This window comes from Gopherus evgoodei, chromosome 2, assembly GCF_007399415.2.
Source record: "Gopherus evgoodei ecotype Sinaloan lineage chromosome 2, rGopEvg1_v1.p, whole genome shotgun sequence".
Classification (NCBI taxonomy): Eukaryota; Metazoa; Chordata; order Testudines; family Testudinidae; genus Gopherus; species Gopherus evgoodei.
The window spans coordinates 21,853,225-21,870,209 of record NC_044323.1 but is presented as its reverse complement, the minus strand read 5'-3'; the positions used below and the strand labels follow the sequence as shown (position 1 = coordinate 21,870,209).

The window sequence follows — 16,985 nt, the reverse complement described above, 5'->3', positions numbered from 1 at the left end:
TATCCTTGAGATAATTTTTTTTTTCCAAAGAATCACTTTGTTATTAAACTCCACTGGAGAAGAAAATGCCTTCAGCCACATTTGTTCCTTTGGAAGAAAATGATCAAGTACATTTTTGTTGCACTATAATTAGAAAAGTTACTGGACTCTTCATTTAGTATTTTTTAGTTGAGGAAAACTGTATATTGATGCTTCACTCCAGTTAACACCTACATATTAATTGCTTTGACTGAGAATTCTATTAGTAAAATATTTTAGGAGACAATGCTTGTTTGTATCTTTTTCCTTAGTAAAAGATCACACTTCTGCAGATCTCCTACACCAGGAATAATGTGGGATTTCTTTTAGAGAACTAGAACTGCTCTGATAGAGGACTATTCATTTTTTATGTATATTTCTTCAAATGCTGGTAGATTCTTGGCATGTATGATTTTGTACTTGCATTTGTACAAGTCCTTCAGATAGTGTTGCCAACTCTAGAGATTTTCTGTTGAGTTGTGATATTGAGTGACTTTCTTACATCTCCATCTGCTGGAATTATGTTAGGCTACGTCTGTATCAGTGAGCCTATGTCAGTATAGGAAGTTTTCTGTTGGGGTAGAAACACAACCTCCCCCAATGACATTAGCTATGTCAACAGAAGCCCTCTTCTGTTGACATAGCTGCATCTACACTGGAAGGTGTTTGCATAGCTATGTTGGTCAGAAGTGTGTCATACCCCTAACTAACGTAGCTATGGCAGTTGCCTGATTCATGACTTTTAAACACTTGTGGTTGGCAATATTGTACATACACAATTGTCCCTGACTTCAGTAGAAGTTAGGCACATACGTCTTAGAGGGAAAGATTTATCCCTACATGAGTGGTTTTTTTCTTCTTCTAAACATCATACACAAGAAAGGATATGCTTGCTGGCTTTATATTACCACTGTAAAGAAGAATTTTTAAAATATATCTCGTTTCTAATCAATAGATGTGAATTTGTGTACACAGGGTTAATGTTTCAGCCAGATCTCAACCCACCCTCTAATTCAATGAGCATAGTGGGTGGGTAGCACAGTTATCTAACTACCAGATTTACATACATCCACAGAATTAGAGGACAGTGTTGAAAATTAAATTTCAAACATTGTCCATTGAGCTCATATTGAAAAACCTTATGAGGGCAGTTTAGGGTATTTTTAAAAGTCACCTCTGAAATTGGAGTATTACATTTTCACATTGGTATATATGTTTGGTCATGGACTTACTGCGCTTAAGCTGGTCTTATGCTTAATTGCAGTTTTATAGTATATGGTAAAACTTACACATCGTTATCTATATGGCTATTCTCAGGCAGCAATGGCTATTCTCAGGCAGCAATGTAATATTCAAACATGTCCTATTTAAAATTGCTCCCTCTTCCCCTTCATTCAAGATATACCAATTTTTAGCTGTTGCTATGGCAATTTCCTATAGGCTAAGAAGTTGACAGTCTAGTTCTGTGGGCACTAATATTTTTATTAAAGCAGAGCACCGCTCTCCAGTGCTCCTGGAATTGTCTGACTTCACCGATCATAGGTCAAGTCCCATGCTGCCCTTCGGAGTTTAGATTTTCCACATGCCAGCACAGTGAGTGGTTGCTCCATCACCAGAGTGTCTGAAACAACAGGCTTAGTAACAGAGGAATAATCATCACTGTATTTTTTATTGTTACTTCACTGTAATGTTGAATCTTGATGTTGAACTATTTGCTTTTTATTAGCATTTACTTTTACTGCTTCACACCCTGCATTCCGGGGTTTGTGGACAAAGAATGAAGGCATTTTGTAGTACCGAGTTACATAATTAGTTTTGAACATATAGAAATCAGACTATACAAGAAGACTTGATTTTATTCTACCCTATGAGCAGGTTAATTTGTGTGAAAAATGTGTAAGTATCCTTTTTTCCTCCGTTGCCAACTAATTTTGCCAAAAACAAAACAAAACCCAGAAATACTTACTGCTTTTAAGGGAGAAAATTAATCACTAACAGCCTTTATTTGTTAGAGTAATGGCAAACTTGGAGCCCATGTTTGAATTTATGTGCATTTAAAATAGCAAGTCTATAATATTTACTTACACTTTCACATGAAAGTTAGCGTGCTTAACCTGAATTGTCTACTAACATTGTCTGTAGTGCCCTAAAATCACTTAAATCTGTTTGTCTAAGGTTAACAGTCTGTTGCTGTCTCTTCTGTTGCTGTACTAAAATATCGACACCTCATTTTTTTACTTTTTTTTTTTTAAGCCTTTAATGGTAAAATAGTTAATTTGTAAGATTCCTGTATTTGACATTGTTTTTCTTTTTATTTTACTCCCCGCTTTTTGCATTTCCTCTCTTTTTTTTCCTCTCCCACCCTTCATTCCCACATGTCGTTATTATTTTTGTCTTGTGTTACTTTCTTTCCTTCTCTCCCTCATCCCTGCTATTCCTGCTGCTATAGCCTCACAGGCTGGGGAAGCTGGCCGAGCAGGTAGGGGATTTTCACGTTCCCTAAATACCCACCTATCAGCTTCCAACAGTGGGACAGACTAGAAATTGAGTCTGGAGATTTGAGGATTATCAGATTCTTTGTGTGCGATTATGAACAAGTCCAGTACAGTTCTGTCTGGATGCAGACTTCATGAAAAGTTAGCTGGCTATAGTTATTATTTCATTCATACTGAAAATAACTATTGCCATGATGGTTGTCTTTAATTTTCTAACTAACCTGTTTCCATTATTTTACAAATTGGTCACAATCTATTTTTTTTAAAACAAATTATGGGTAACAGTTTTTTTAGGGTTTTTTTCCACATTCATCTATACTCGAACTAAGCTCTCCACTCAGCACTAGTCTGTTACACTGCTGAGTTTATCAGTAGACAGAAAATCACATCTTTAATGGCTAGATTAGATGTATCGTATATTTTGTATTATTACAAGCTAAAGAGGCAAACGTGCATGTGCAGCGCTGTTTCTCTTTGACTATCTTGGTGGTGGGTTACTGATCAGTGTCTGTATTGTAAATATTGTTAGTAATGTCTTTTCTCCTTTTGGTTTGGAAATTGTTTACTTGTAGAACATCATCACAGTTTTCAGTGATGAACAAATTGTGGAACTACCAGTAAGCACTGCAGTAGAAACTTAAAATAGCAAATTTGTTTTAATTCTTTTAGCTCTAAGTATGTCCATTTCTAAGAAATACATTGTACTGTATATCTTAAAGTGGTTAGAGGACATTGTGGTTTGATGGTCTGTAATATTCCTTGAAAACCTAAGTAACCGATATAGGCGGTGCTGTAACTATTATTTGGTGTTCAAAACATTAAGCTGCTTAGAACAGAATTTCCAAAATTCCGTTGTTCCAAAACAAAGTTGTGCAGTTCTTCTAGCTTTCTACCTCGCTGTGAAGTGGATTATGTAGCAAAGAAAAGATCACTAGAAATAGGAAATTCAGATTATACATGGTGATGAGTTTAAGCACTTGGATAAGGGAAAAATCATTGCAGAGTACAAAACCACTGTAAAAACAGTCTGCTGTTACCAGAGTAACAGAATATTATGACACCAAATGGGTAGTAAAAATATAAAGTGAAAAGCTGATAAGGAACAGAATAATTGCTTATAGATCTTCAGTCCATATCAGTTCATGTCATGTGTGCTGCCTTTTAATATCTTTAGCTTTAAATATATGCTCTGTTGCATGTGTGGAAGATTCTTAACAAATCATGTTTCACATTCCTGACCACGTGCTTTTACCATTAAACTGTGTCTCCGTAGCAATTTCAGCATTCCTTTATATGACAAAACATTTAATGTATTTTTGTATGCATCAATGTGCTGAATAGTCAACCTTTTAGAAGCAAAAAAAACTTATGTTGACATTTAATTAGTACAATCATTTGAAGTTCTCACAAGCCACAAGGCAACAGTTATAGGGTAGGTATATTTTGAGGTTATAATATTATGATTGTTATAATAGTATAATTATTAAATAATATAAAATATTTTATAATCCAGTTTTAGTTTGGTTTTATTAGCACCTTAAATTAATGTTATTTGAGTAGCCTAACTAATAGACAATTTTTCCATTCTTAAACCGTAAAATTACTTTTACAGTTATTCCAATTAGAATATATTGTATTTCATATAATTATAAATTCATATAAACTAAATTCTAACTAGAATATGTTACATTTCACAGGGAACATCTGGACCAGATCCCACCACTGTGTATGTTGATATGAGGGCACTGAGACATGACAGGTATGAACCCCATTTTTCTTTGTTTCACAATATGCAGATTGGACAAATTTGCAAGTGCATAGCAGGAACAGTTTTACAATACAGTCATCAAGCTGTAAAAGTGGTACTAACCCTCAGATTTTTACTGATTTCCACCAGCCACCTAAAATAGAAATGACTGAATTAACAAAATGCTGGTATAATTGCAGGCTTCCGAGATACTGTGGACAGCATGTTGACACACTTAATGGTGTATGCTTCTCTACTTCTTTTGTTTTGTTCAAGGTTACACTGGTAATCCAAATCTTTCTAATAGGGGTGCTGCTTTTTTTGTTTTGTTTCACTCCCATCTGTCTTGATTCACTTTACACCAGGCCATTTTAACTGAGCTGAGGGTTGATAGTTAGTTGGATAACAATTTATTGTATGAACTTTAATGCTTTTACTCAGCTCAATACCTTTGTACCAGTATTACTGCATCCATATGAAGGATTGTCCCATTTTAATTATAAACCTCTACCTTGATATAACTGTCCACGGGAGCCAAAAAATCTTACCGCGTTATAGGTGAAACCGTGTTATATTGAACTTGTTTTGATCCACCGGAGTGCACAGCCGCCCTCCCGCCCCCGGAACATTGCTTTACCGCTTTATATCCAAATTTGTGTTATATCGAGGTAGAGATATATCTGTTTCTAAACCAATACAGTTAAAGAAGGACAACAACTGCATGTAAACCAGGCCTAAATCTTTTGCCCAGTTTCTCTTGACTCTAGCAGTGGTGCCCGCCTTTACCAGGCTAACTCTTACTAGTCTATCTGGTTGGATACCTCTCTATGCTGGAGTCTGTAGCCCAGCTCTGCCACTGACTTGCTATCTAACCCTAGGCAAGTCACTTAACCACTTTGTCTTCATTTCCTTAGCTGTAAAATGAAGATAACAGTAAGCTATTTCACATGATTGTTCTGAGAAATAGTTAATGTTTGTAAAGCACTTTGAATGTATAAATCACTTATTGCACTGGTACGAACCTCTTTCCTGGAGGAGGTATAAGAGTGCTATGTCTTCCTATCTTGTTCACTGTACTACCTTAGTCAAAACATTAATTTCAGCTGGCAGTTTCAAATCAGGTTAAATTACTGGTTAGGCAATTTATAATGGCTTCCTTCTACAGTAACTTTTAACTAAGTCTGTTCTGTGTCTGCTAAGCAATTTTTTTACTTTTGTTTCAAAAGATTTTCACTTACTGTTGAGATTTAGCAACTGTACCTCACCACTAGGAAACATAAAAGCTTTGCCAGCAGAGGTGGTTGGAAAATCATTTGAAATATGTTGGGAGGAGAACAGGAGGGTTTTTTATTATGGAAACTTTTTTTTTTCACTTTTCCAACTTGAAATCGATTTTTTTTGGAGGAGAGCAGATACTTTTTGTGAATTTTTCTTTTTGTTGAAAATCTAATTTCCCATCAAACGTTGAAAAAGAAAATTTTGGGCCAGCTTTATTCACTAGTTTTGCTTCTATTCTTGGAAAAAAATGTATTTGAGGACAAACCCAAGTAGTCTTTTCTTTCTTCATGGTAGTCGAGAGCTCTCTATCTATGGCTGGGTAAGAATACCATCTGTCTTTCACGTATACTCTCTGAGAATACTCTGAGGTTGCAGTCTTCAATAACTGATGAGGCACAAAATGATTATGCAGTAGCACATGTAGCCTGGTTGTTGGGACATTAAATAGTTCTTTGGCAGTGCAGGGTACACAACAGTGCCTGACTATCCCTCTACCCAAACAATTCTTATTAATTCAATGCTGCTCTTCTGAGACACAGCACTACTAATGACAATAGTGATGCCTAATCAGATCCAAGTGAAACTACTGTATTCAAAATTCATCCACAGAGTATACAGCAATTGCAATCTTGCAATTTTTTTCTGAAGCAATTAATTCTGTGCAATATGTGCATAACATGCACGAAAGTAGACCTACTGAGAAGCTAATTTCTTTTTCCTAATCTAAATCAATGGGAGGTGGTGCAGTTCTGTACTTGGGAACAGAGACGGCATTGCCTCACTTCTTAATCTCTTTCATCACTACTTAGAATGTCACTCGTGTGAGAGAAAATAATATTAGCCTACACTAAGAGGAAGGTTGTGGCTATGGCGAGGGGTATTGGTTGGGAAGAGAGGCAAGTAAACACAGGGAGAAAGAATTAGTTTTTCTTCTAGAGGAAAAAGGAAATCTGTAAAGTAGTCCTTAGTATGAAAATGTAGTCTCTTTTTACAAGTTGCAGAAAATTGATGCACACACAGTATCTACAGTCAGGGCTGGCTCCAGGCACCAGCTGACCAAGCACATGCTCGGGGTGGCACCTTGGGGTGGGGCGACGCTTGGGTTTTGTTTGTTTTTTTTTGGTTCGTCGGGGCAGCACTGGAGGGGTTGGGTTTTTTTGTTTCAGCAGTGCTCGGAGCGGGCTTCGGGCAGCGCAGTGCTTGGGCAGTGCGGCGCTTGGGGGCAGGGCTTCGGGCAGCGCTCAGGGGAGCGGAGCTTCAGATGGCGTGGCACTCAGGGAGGTGGGGGCTTGGCACGGTGCTCAGGGGACGGGATTGCACGGTGTGACGCTCAGAGGGGGGCAGGAGCTTGATGCGGCGCTCGGGGGTGGGGGCTTCGGGCGGTACTGGCGGGGGCGTTGGTTTGCATGGCACTCGGAGGGCAGGGCTTTGGGCGGCATGGTGCTCGGGGGCCGGGGATTTCGGTGGCAGGTGCTGGGGGGAGGTTCGGCGGCACGGCGCTCGTGCGGTGGGGTACAGCGGGGCGGCACTCTTCTTTTTTGCTTCAGGCGGCAAAAAAGTTAGAGCCAGCCCTGTCTACAGTAAATACTTATATCTTCTTTAGCCTGTCGTGGAAAAATAGATGCCTTTACCAAATTCAGGGTTTGCAGGTGTCCTGGTTATAGAGAACACTAAGGGAAATTGCCAGAGTTGGCCTAGATTTGCTAGCATAATTCTTAATTTGATGGATTAAAACCTCAGTTCAGAAGTATTGGATAGATGAATTTAAAATTCAGGTCATAAATTGGCAGGCATAATCCCTTCATGTTTTACTGTTTTATAACCAGTTGAGTGGAATGGAATATCACTGCTGTTTACCTGTACCTAAAAATAAGACTGATATACATAGCCAGGAGAGTGTAGAGCGACAGTCCAAGACCACCTTTGAAACTTTCTTAGTTCAGATAGTCCAAGAGCATTACAGGGCATTTTTTCCACTTCCTGTTTCAAGTCATCTCCATTAGAGTTCAGTTCTCGGGGGAAGAAATGCAAATTCAGGGTGAAGTTGTCATCCACCTTATCTGTGGTATCTCCTTGAGACTACCTCACTTCAGTAGATTTAGCAGTGGCCAGTTTCCTAGTTCCCATCAGTAGTGCCACAAAAACAGGCATGTAGCTTGCATAATCACCACTTTCAGTACAGTGGGATCCCCTTAAGACTGTCCTTGATAGAAAGGCTATTCACATAAATACAAGCTGAACAAGTTGGACTCTGCTCTCAGGGCTTCCATCTATAGCATTTTTTTTGGACAACCTGACATTACTCCTTCCAGATTCAAATAAATGTTACTGGGGCATGGTATTTCTTACTCAAGACAGTAACTGAAATGCTGGACTACTTCATATGGAAAGGAGTAGGAACCTATAGAAATTGCCCCAAGGATCAGATTCCATTGAAGGAGCTACAGGAAATCACCTGCGAAAATGGAACTGTACATTAGCAGGTATCATTCATGACCATAACATCAAGAGCAGTACAGTGTCTCTTGTGATGGTGAAACATCAACAACAAAGTGTCTTCATCACCAGGCACCTCAGTGACCACTCCAGAGTCCAAGGAAGATGGTGATTAAAGGAATGAAATCTCCTCTTATTTTTCAAAGGGCAACAAAAGTAGTAGCCTTCCATTTCAAAAAGAAAATGCAGAACACCTATGCACTAATCTAGCAGGAAAAGACAGCTGTAACATACCTTAATAGACAAGACAGAACAAAAAGCTCATTCAAAAAAAGAAGCAATGGAAGTAGATACTGTTATGTGCCCAGATGAAGGGAGCATCAATAAAAGCAGTAACAGTAACATAGACCCATCGGAATGGTCCTCAGTACAGGACAATCTTTCTCTCAGTCACACAGTTTAAGGGAATTCCACAAAGACATCTATTCACAGTAAGCCCCAAAGACACAGATCGCTACTGCTCAAGAAAGAACTCCAGTGATAGACACGCTTTCTCCCAATTAGCTTAATTTTTCCTGTATATCTTCCTGCCCCGTGCCTCTTAGGGAACAACTTTAATGAAAAATGGAATAAACAACAATGATATTATTGTTATGCTGTCTGAGGTGACCCTATCCATCATACGCCCAATCACTTTGGTAAGTCATGTTCTCAGTAGCATGGCATGCTTCTCAAGCAGCCAAACACCAGATTCTAAATCTGACAACCTGGAATTTGAGAGGGATGTTTAGAAGAAAACAGACTAATCTGTGGAGACTCTCATTGCATCAATTGCCCATTCATTCAAAGGGATATTCTTCAGCTTAACCAGCATTTCCTGCTTGTGCAATGGTAAAGATCTCAGTCTGACAGTTGCAGGTGTCATTCATGACCCTAACATCAAGGGCAGTACAGCAGCTCCTGTTGTGATGTTGAAATATCAACAACAAAGCGTCTTCACCAGCAGGCACCTCACTGACCACTCCAGACTTTAAAACGATAGATAGATATGTCTTTGCATGGGCTCCCCATCCATGGTCCAAGGAAGAGGATGATTAAAGGAATGAAATGACTGCCATACATGCATATAAAAGACTGAAAATGTCTAGCCTAATAAAGCAGACCTCAGTTATCTGCAGGGTGATGTATGCAGCTGCCTTCATCTTCACTAACAGACAAATCATAGATAGGAAACCAATTAGATTGTCAAAACCAGCATTTTGTTAAATAGAGTGTTAAAATCATTAATGCATCCACCATGTGATCAGTTGTCTGCCAATTCACTATACTTTCCCATTTAAAAACTTTCCCATTAGCAGTGGAGCTGGGCAGCAAAGAGTTTTCCCATTCTGGGGAAAATTTTGAGGTATTAATTTTTTTTTCCAGTTGTCAATCTGGACAGAAAGTCAATCTCAAACTTTTGTGAACCAACAAGCTGAAAGAAATTTCAGTTGGTCCAGTCAAAACACTGACATAATTTTTTTTCTTTACTATATTTAGCTTACATTTTTAAACAAGAGTTGTTTTTAAATGTATTTTTTTCATCTTGAAAATGTCAAAGGAAAGTTTTAAAATTTTCATTTTTTCCAAGTATATTTTCTAGAATGAGAAATTTGTCAAAACCCTTTCCTGCGAAGTTTAAGTGTTGAAATAAAAAAAAGTAATGTTTTGTTGAAAAGTTCCTCATCAGCCATAACTATCAGGCGGAGACTTGGAATAGCTATTAATCTTGGCACACATGAACTTCCCTGTATATTCTAGAAGAATAAAATTCTCCATGCACCCCACGATTTTCTCATGCAGTTAAATTCTGTCTACACATAACAAGGACCTGTTACAGTCCTTGTCCTTTGCAAAGTGCAAGATGAAAAAGCTCCAGTACAACCTTGATCTCAGCACTTATCTGAAAAGGACAGAAAATGTAAGAAAAAAACTGGAGTCCTTATTCAGTTAGTTGTATCCAAAGCATGCAGGTTAAAAAAAAAACTTCAGAACTTTTCACTGTCCAGATAGATCTGTTGCTGACTTCAGTGGTCGTCTGTGGATGCTTAAGAAATGCAAGATTAGACCCCAATTGTGGAAGCTCCTATATTCAGAAGATTTAAGTTCACTTTTTTACAAAGTTCTTTTTATATTTACGTGGATTGAAAAATAAAAATGCCTGTGCTAATAGTTTTAGGTCAACTATGATAATTTTACACAAGTTTGTAATAAACTATTAAGCACATCCATTTCTCATTTATTTGTATTGTACCTAGAAGTTGGCCAGACAAATAATTGAATTGTACATACTTGTGCATATTTTATAATACTGTACATAATATGTACAAGAATGTAAGCTTTCTTATAGCTATTGTTAACTATAAATACTGCTCTCATATTTTTCTTCAATAAAATGATTGCTGGATATAAGGTGGACATCCTTACTTCCCTTTTCTTACATGCTCGCACATGCACACTTCTCACTGATCCTAACTGTAAATTCCAGTATTCCATTTATTAAATCTTATCCTTCTCCCATTCCCATATTAAATCCCTATTTGAGGGCTGAGTTAAAAAAAATTGTGGATTACAATACATTAAATACATGCTTAAGTTGTCCTGTGTGCTAGTTCTTGTGCTGAGCAGCTCAGCTCACTTTCTCGTCACATGAACAATCTTTGGGCCAATCAACAGTGAGCAGGGAGCTGAATCCAAAGCTTGGGAATTGCTGTATACAATGAAAGAAGGGAGAGAGAGTTTAAGTTTATTGATTTCTTTAAATATCTGGTCATCACTTGTACTATGATCAATTATGGTGGTCTCTCATTGAAATATTCAGTTTCCATTATTAGAAACAAATTTCTGTTCTTCTGGCTTCATACTGCTGTGAAGTCTTATCCTTAGGGCTCTTCGTGGCAGAAAGATAACTAGAGAGGCAGTCGGTCTGTGTCTCCTCTTATGCTCTTGGTCCAAAGCACAGGGAGGAGATGGGCACCAGCATGGCCAACAGATATTGCTAGCAAAAATCTTGTGGTCTCAGGCACAAAGTGCATGTGCACCTCAAGTGGAATACAGATAAGAACCCCATGTCTCAAATAAGTCCAGTTACTTGAGGTAAGTAGCCTTTCTTTTTAAGAGATGTTCATTTTGCAGAGTAAAGTTGGTAGATTTCTGATTGACTCTGTGGATCTAAGTATCAGAAGGGTAGCTGTGTTAGTCTGGATCTGTAAAAGCAGCAAAGAGTCCTGTGGCACCTGTGACGGACTCAGGCCAGAGGAATATAAAAGGGTAGTGGAAGGCAGGTATATCAGCCTCGGAATGAGCAGAGCCCTGTTCCCTGGATAGCCAAATAAACTCCAGGCCAATCAAGACACCTGACACCAATTTAACCAGCTATGGTCGTAAGGCTAATGCTAATGCTGGCACCTGACCTCAGTTAACTGAGAAAGGGTCAGTTTAGGCTGACAGGCTAATGGAGACAGCTGGAATCAATTACACTGCTTTAGAAGCTCTCCTTGCCAGTTCTCTCGAAGGAGCCCAGGGGAAAAGAGCTGGAGGAGAGGATGCATTACTGAACCCTGAGGTAAGGGTGAAGCTTGGGAAAAGGGAAACATGGGGAAGTGGCCCAGGGAAGCAAAGCAGCGTCAGTGGAGGAGGGAAGCTGCAAACAGTTTCTGCCATTAGGGTCCCTGGGCTGGTAACCTCTGCCACCATACTGGGAAAGAGAGGTCATCCTGTGCTTCTGAGGCCACTATATCCGTCAGGAAGTGCGGGACCCACGAATACAGCCTCGGAGCTTTGTCACACACCTTATAGACTAATAGATCTGTGGATATACTAGCTCCCTCTTGCAGTCTTGTTTATCCAGTATCTGAACATCTCATGCAGTGTGGCATGGTTGGGGAGTTGGAAGGAACAAGCATGATTCAGGAAAACTCCTCTTTGCTCTTTAGAATTCCTCTTTCAGTGTTTTAGCATTTTATATTCCTCTTTTCCAAGCTAGCTCATCAACGTTTTTGTTATTCACTGTTCGTGTTGGAAGGTAGAGTAGCAATATATTCTACTTTGATTCATAACTCTCTTCTTGGGTAGCACTGAGTTAGTTGGCTTGCAAAGTCAGGAGCCAGGGATATTTTAACTTCTTGGTATTGAGAAGTTGTCATAAACAGATAGCTAAGGGTTAATGTCTCTTTCACCTGAAGCACCTGACCAGAGGACCAATCAGAAAACCGGATTTTTTCAACTTTGGGTGGAGGGAAGTTGGTGTCTAAGTCTTTGTTTTCTGGCTGCCTGCTTTCTCTGAGCTTTGGAGAAGTAGTTCTGTTTTCTAATTTTCTGTTTCTAAGTGTAAGGACAAAGAGATCAGATAGTAAGTTATATGGTTTCTTTTCTTTGGTATTTGCATGAATATAAGTGCTGGAGTGCTTTGATTTGTATTCTTTTTGAATAAGGCTGTTTATTCAATATTCTTTTAAGCAATTGACCCTGTATTCGTCATCTTAATACAGAGAGACCATTTGTAATTTTTCTTTCTTTTTTATATAAAGCTTTCTTTTAAGACCTGTTGGAGTTTTTCTTTACTTCAGGGAAATTGAGTCTGTACTCACCAGGGAATTGGTGGGAGGAAGAAATCAGGGGAGATCGGTGTGTGTTGAATTGGCTAGCCTGATTTTGCATTCCCTCTGGGGGAATAGGAAAGTCCTTTTTGTTTCCAGGACCGGGAACGGAGAGGGGGAGTCACTCTGTTTGGATTCACAGAGCTTGTGTCTGTGTATCTCTCCAGGAGCACCTGGAGGGGGGAAGGGAAAAAGGATTATTTCCCTTTGTTGTGAGACTCAAGGGATTTGAGTCTTGGGGTCCCCAGGGAAGGTTTTTCAGGGGGACCAGAGTGCCCCAAAACACTCTAATTTTTGGTGGTGGCAGCAAGTACCAGGTCCAAGCTGGTAACTAAGCTTGGAGGTTTTCATGCTAACCCCCATATTTTGGACGCTAAGGTCCAAATCTGGGACTAAGGTTATGATATGGTGGCAGTGGGTGGGATATAGACAGAATCCAGAAGCCAGTAGGAATATTATATTTTTCTTTTCTCTGCTAAGGGCTTTTTAGCAGAGAGAAACAGTTTGGTTTTAAAAGGGAACCAGAGAGAATTTTTTTTTCTGCTCTCTCTGGCAGTTTGTGGCTTGCATGTTAAGCAAGAAGTCGTTAAGGTGCTATCACGAGTCTTTTGTCACACAATAGCACTCCCATTGAGAGTCATTACCAGCACTATATAAATGCAAATAAAGTGGTTTTTCAGGTTTACGTAACATTGAAGATTAGCTAAAGGCACTGTTGCTAGGCAGATCTCAGGAGGCAACAGAGAACCTGCAGTTCAGAAGATAAACACCGGAGGGCACCCCAACACAAGAAAACAGGAACCATGTCTACCAAGACAAAAATGGAGGCTGAAGAACAAATCAGAGAAGCTGAACACAGGCGACAGCTGGAAATAAAACAAAAAGACCTGGAGATGAAAGAAAGAGAAGAACAGATCAGACAGGCAGCCTACCAAAGAGAACAGGCAGCCAAAGAGGCAGCACACGAAAGAAAACTAGAAGAAGAAGAGGTGGCCTACCGAAGGAAACAAGCAGAAGAAGAGTTGGCCCACCACCGAGAAATGGAAAAACAACAAAAAGAAGATGAAGAGAAGGAAAAACAGAGAAAGCATGAACTGCACTTGGCAAAAGCTGGGCTGCATGTGCCAGCCAACCCTAACAGCCCGGCGCCAATTATTGCTCCACAGCACAGGAAATTTCCCACCTACAAGGCAGGGGATGACACCGAGGCCTTCTTGGAAAATTTTGAAAGAGCCTGTCTTGGGTACAACATCCCTGAAGACCAATACATGGTAGAATTAAGGCCACAACTCAGTGGACCTTTAGCAGAGGTGGCAGCTGAAATGCCTAAGCAGCAAATGAATGACTATAAACTTTTTCAAACCAAGGCCAGATACAGGATGGGGATAACCCCAGATCATGCCCGTCGGTGCTTCAGAACCCAAAAGTGGAAACCAGAGGTGTCATTTCCCAAACACGCCTACTACATTGCAAAAAACTATGAGGCCTGGATAACAGGAAACAACATTCAAACCTTGGAAGAACTGAACCTCCTCATACAAATGGAGCAGTTCTTGGATGGTGTTCCTGAAGACATCACACGGTACATACAAGATGGAAAACCCAAAGATCTCGCTGAGGTGGGGGAGATTGGAGCCAAATGGATGGAACTGGCAGAAAGCAAGAAAGCTACTGTCAAGGGGAACGATTACCCCAGGGGGCACACAGACCATAAACCCTACAACCGAGGACAGCCAAAGACCCCACATACCACCCAAGTAAAGCCACAGACACCCTACCCTTCCACCTCACCAGTCTCCAGTAACTCACCTCGGCCCAGTGACCCATCAGATGGAAGATGCTTTAAGTGTAATGAAGTGGGACATATCAAGGCCAACTGTCCAAAAAACACCATGCGAGTGCAATTCATTACACCACCATCACACCAAAGATCCCCAGGCCCGGATGCCTCTCAAATACCCTTGGAGCGAAGGGAAAATTTGAGAGTGGGCGGAAAGAAGGTTACTGCGTGGAGAGACACGGGGGCACAAGTGTCAGCTATCCACCAATCCTTCATTAACCCCAAATTCATCAACCAAAAGGCCAAAGTGACAATTTACCCCTTCATGTCACAAGCTGTAGACTTGCCTACAGCTCAACTGCCTGTCCAGTACAAAGGCTGGTCAGGAATGTGGACTTCTGCAGTCTATGACAATTATCCTATCCCCATGCTACTGGGGGAAGACTTGGCCAACCAGGTGAGGCGGGCCAAGAGAGTGGGAATGGTTACCCGGAGCCAAACCAGGCAAGCTTCCAGACCCATTCCTGTTCCTGAGCCGTCCACAGAGGCCCCATCTGTGTTACCAGAGACCCAGACAGAGGTAGTGGACCCGGATTCCATGCCAACCACTGAAACAGCCACAACACCTCCAGTCCCAGGCCCGGAACTGGAACAGCAACCAGCACCAGCAAGTGCAACCACATCTTCAAACTCAACGCCAGAGGGCGCCAGCGAGCCCAAACTGGCAGAAGCAACAGACAACCATACCCAAAAGGCTCAGCCCGAGCCTGAAGTACCCTCAGGTGCACCAGCGGAAAGCGGTTCACCAGCAACGGAAACAACCCCATCACCTACATCGCTTCCAGAGGGACCAAGCCCAAGTCCACAGTCTGAGGAAGAACTGGTGACCCCAGCCTCAAGGGAACAGTTCCATGCTGAGCAGGAAGCAGATGACAGCCTTCAGAAAGTGTGGGCGGCGGCACGGAGCGCCCCACCACCTCTCAGCTCTTCTAATCGATCCCGGTTTGTTATAGACCAAGGACTTTTATACAAGGAAATTCTTTCTGGTGGACACCGGGAAGAATGGCAGCCGCAAAAACAGTTGGTGGTTCCAACTAAGTACCGGGGGAAGCTCTTAAGCTTAGCCCATGATCATCCCAGTGGCCATGCTGGGGTGAACAGAACCAAGGACCGGTTGGGGAAGTCCTTCCACTGGGAGGGGATGGGCAAGGATGTTGCCAAGTATGTCCGGTCTTGTGAGGTATGCCAAAGAGTGGGTAAGCCTCAAGACCAGGTCAAGGCCCCTCTCCAGCCACTCCCCATAATTGAGGTCCCATTTCAGCGAGTAGCTGTGGATATTCTGGGCCCTTTCCCAAAAAAGACGCCCAGAGGAAAGCAGTACGTACTAACTTTAGTGGGCTTTGCTACCCGATGGCCGGAAGCAGTAGCTCTAGGCAACACCAGGGCTAACACTGTGTGCCTGGCCCTAACAGACATCTTTGCCAGGGTAGGTTGGCCCTCCGACATCCTTACAGATTCAGGATCTAATTTCCTGGCAGGGACCATGGAAAAACTGTGGGAAACTCATGGGGTGAATCACTTGGTTGCCACCCCGTACCACCATCAAACCAATGGCCTGGTGGAAAGGTTCAATGGAACTTTGGGGGCCATGATACGAAAATTCATCAACGAATTCTCCAATAATTGGGACCTAGTGTTGCAGCAGTTGCTGTTTGCCTACAGGACTGTACCACATCCCAGTTTAGGGTTTTCACCATTTGAACTTGTGTATGGTCACGAGGTTAAGGGGCCATTACAGTTGGTGAAGCAGCAATGGGAGGGGTTTACGCCTTCTCCAGGAACTAACATTCTGGACTTTGTAAGCAACCTACAAAGCACCCTCCGACACTCTTTAGCCCTTGCTAGAGAGAACCTAAAGGATGCTCAAGAAGAGCAAAAGGCCTGGTATGACAGACATGCCAGAGAACGTTCCTTCAAGGTAGGAGACCAGGTTATGGTCTTGAAGGCGCAACAGGCCCATAAGATGGAAGCATCATGGGAAGGGCCATTCACGGTCCAAGAGCGCCTGGGAACTGTTAATTACCTCATAGCATTTCCCAATTCCTCACTAAAACCTAGAGTGTACCATGTTAATTATCTCAAGCCTTTCTATTCCAAAGACTTACAGGTTTGTCAGTTTACAGTCCAGGGAGATGATGCTGAGTGGCCTGACGGTGTCTACTACGATTGGAAAAAAGACGGTGGCGTGGAAGAGGTGAACCTCTCAACCACCCTGGAACGTCTGCAGCGGCGACAAATCAAGGAGCTGTGCACTAGCTTCGCCCCATTGTTCTCAGCCACCCCAGGACGGACTGAACGGGCATACCACTCCATTGATACAGGTAATGCTCACCCAATCAGAACCCCACCCTACCGGGTGTCTCCTCATGCCCAAGCTGCTATAGAACGGGAGATCCAGAACATGCTACAAATGGGTATAATCCGCTCATCTACCAGTGCATGGGCATCTCCAGTGGTTCTGGTACCCAAACCAGATGGGGAAATACGCTTTTGCGTGGACTACCGTAAGCTAAATGCGGTAACTCGTCCGGACA

General features: G+C 41.5%; 1 protein-coding gene across 6 annotated transcripts in view; it reads left to right on the top strand.

The window, feature by feature from the left end:
• Positions 1-16,985, top strand: part of DIP2C (disco interacting protein 2 homolog C) — a 479,785-nt gene that overhangs the window by 425,500 nt on the left and 37,300 nt on the right. For 4 of the 6 annotated variants that reach the window (XM_030550131.1, XM_030550129.1, XM_030550128.1 and 1 more), the window contains 2 exons: positions 2,468-2,497; positions 4,211-4,272. In XM_030550131.1, the coding sequence (XP_030405991.1) occupies positions 2,468-2,497; positions 4,211-4,272 (92 nt within the window). The remainder of the gene's footprint in view (positions 1-2,467; positions 2,498-4,210; positions 4,273-16,985) is intronic. The other 2 variants (XM_030550132.1, XM_030550130.1) reach the window with 1 other exon arrangement.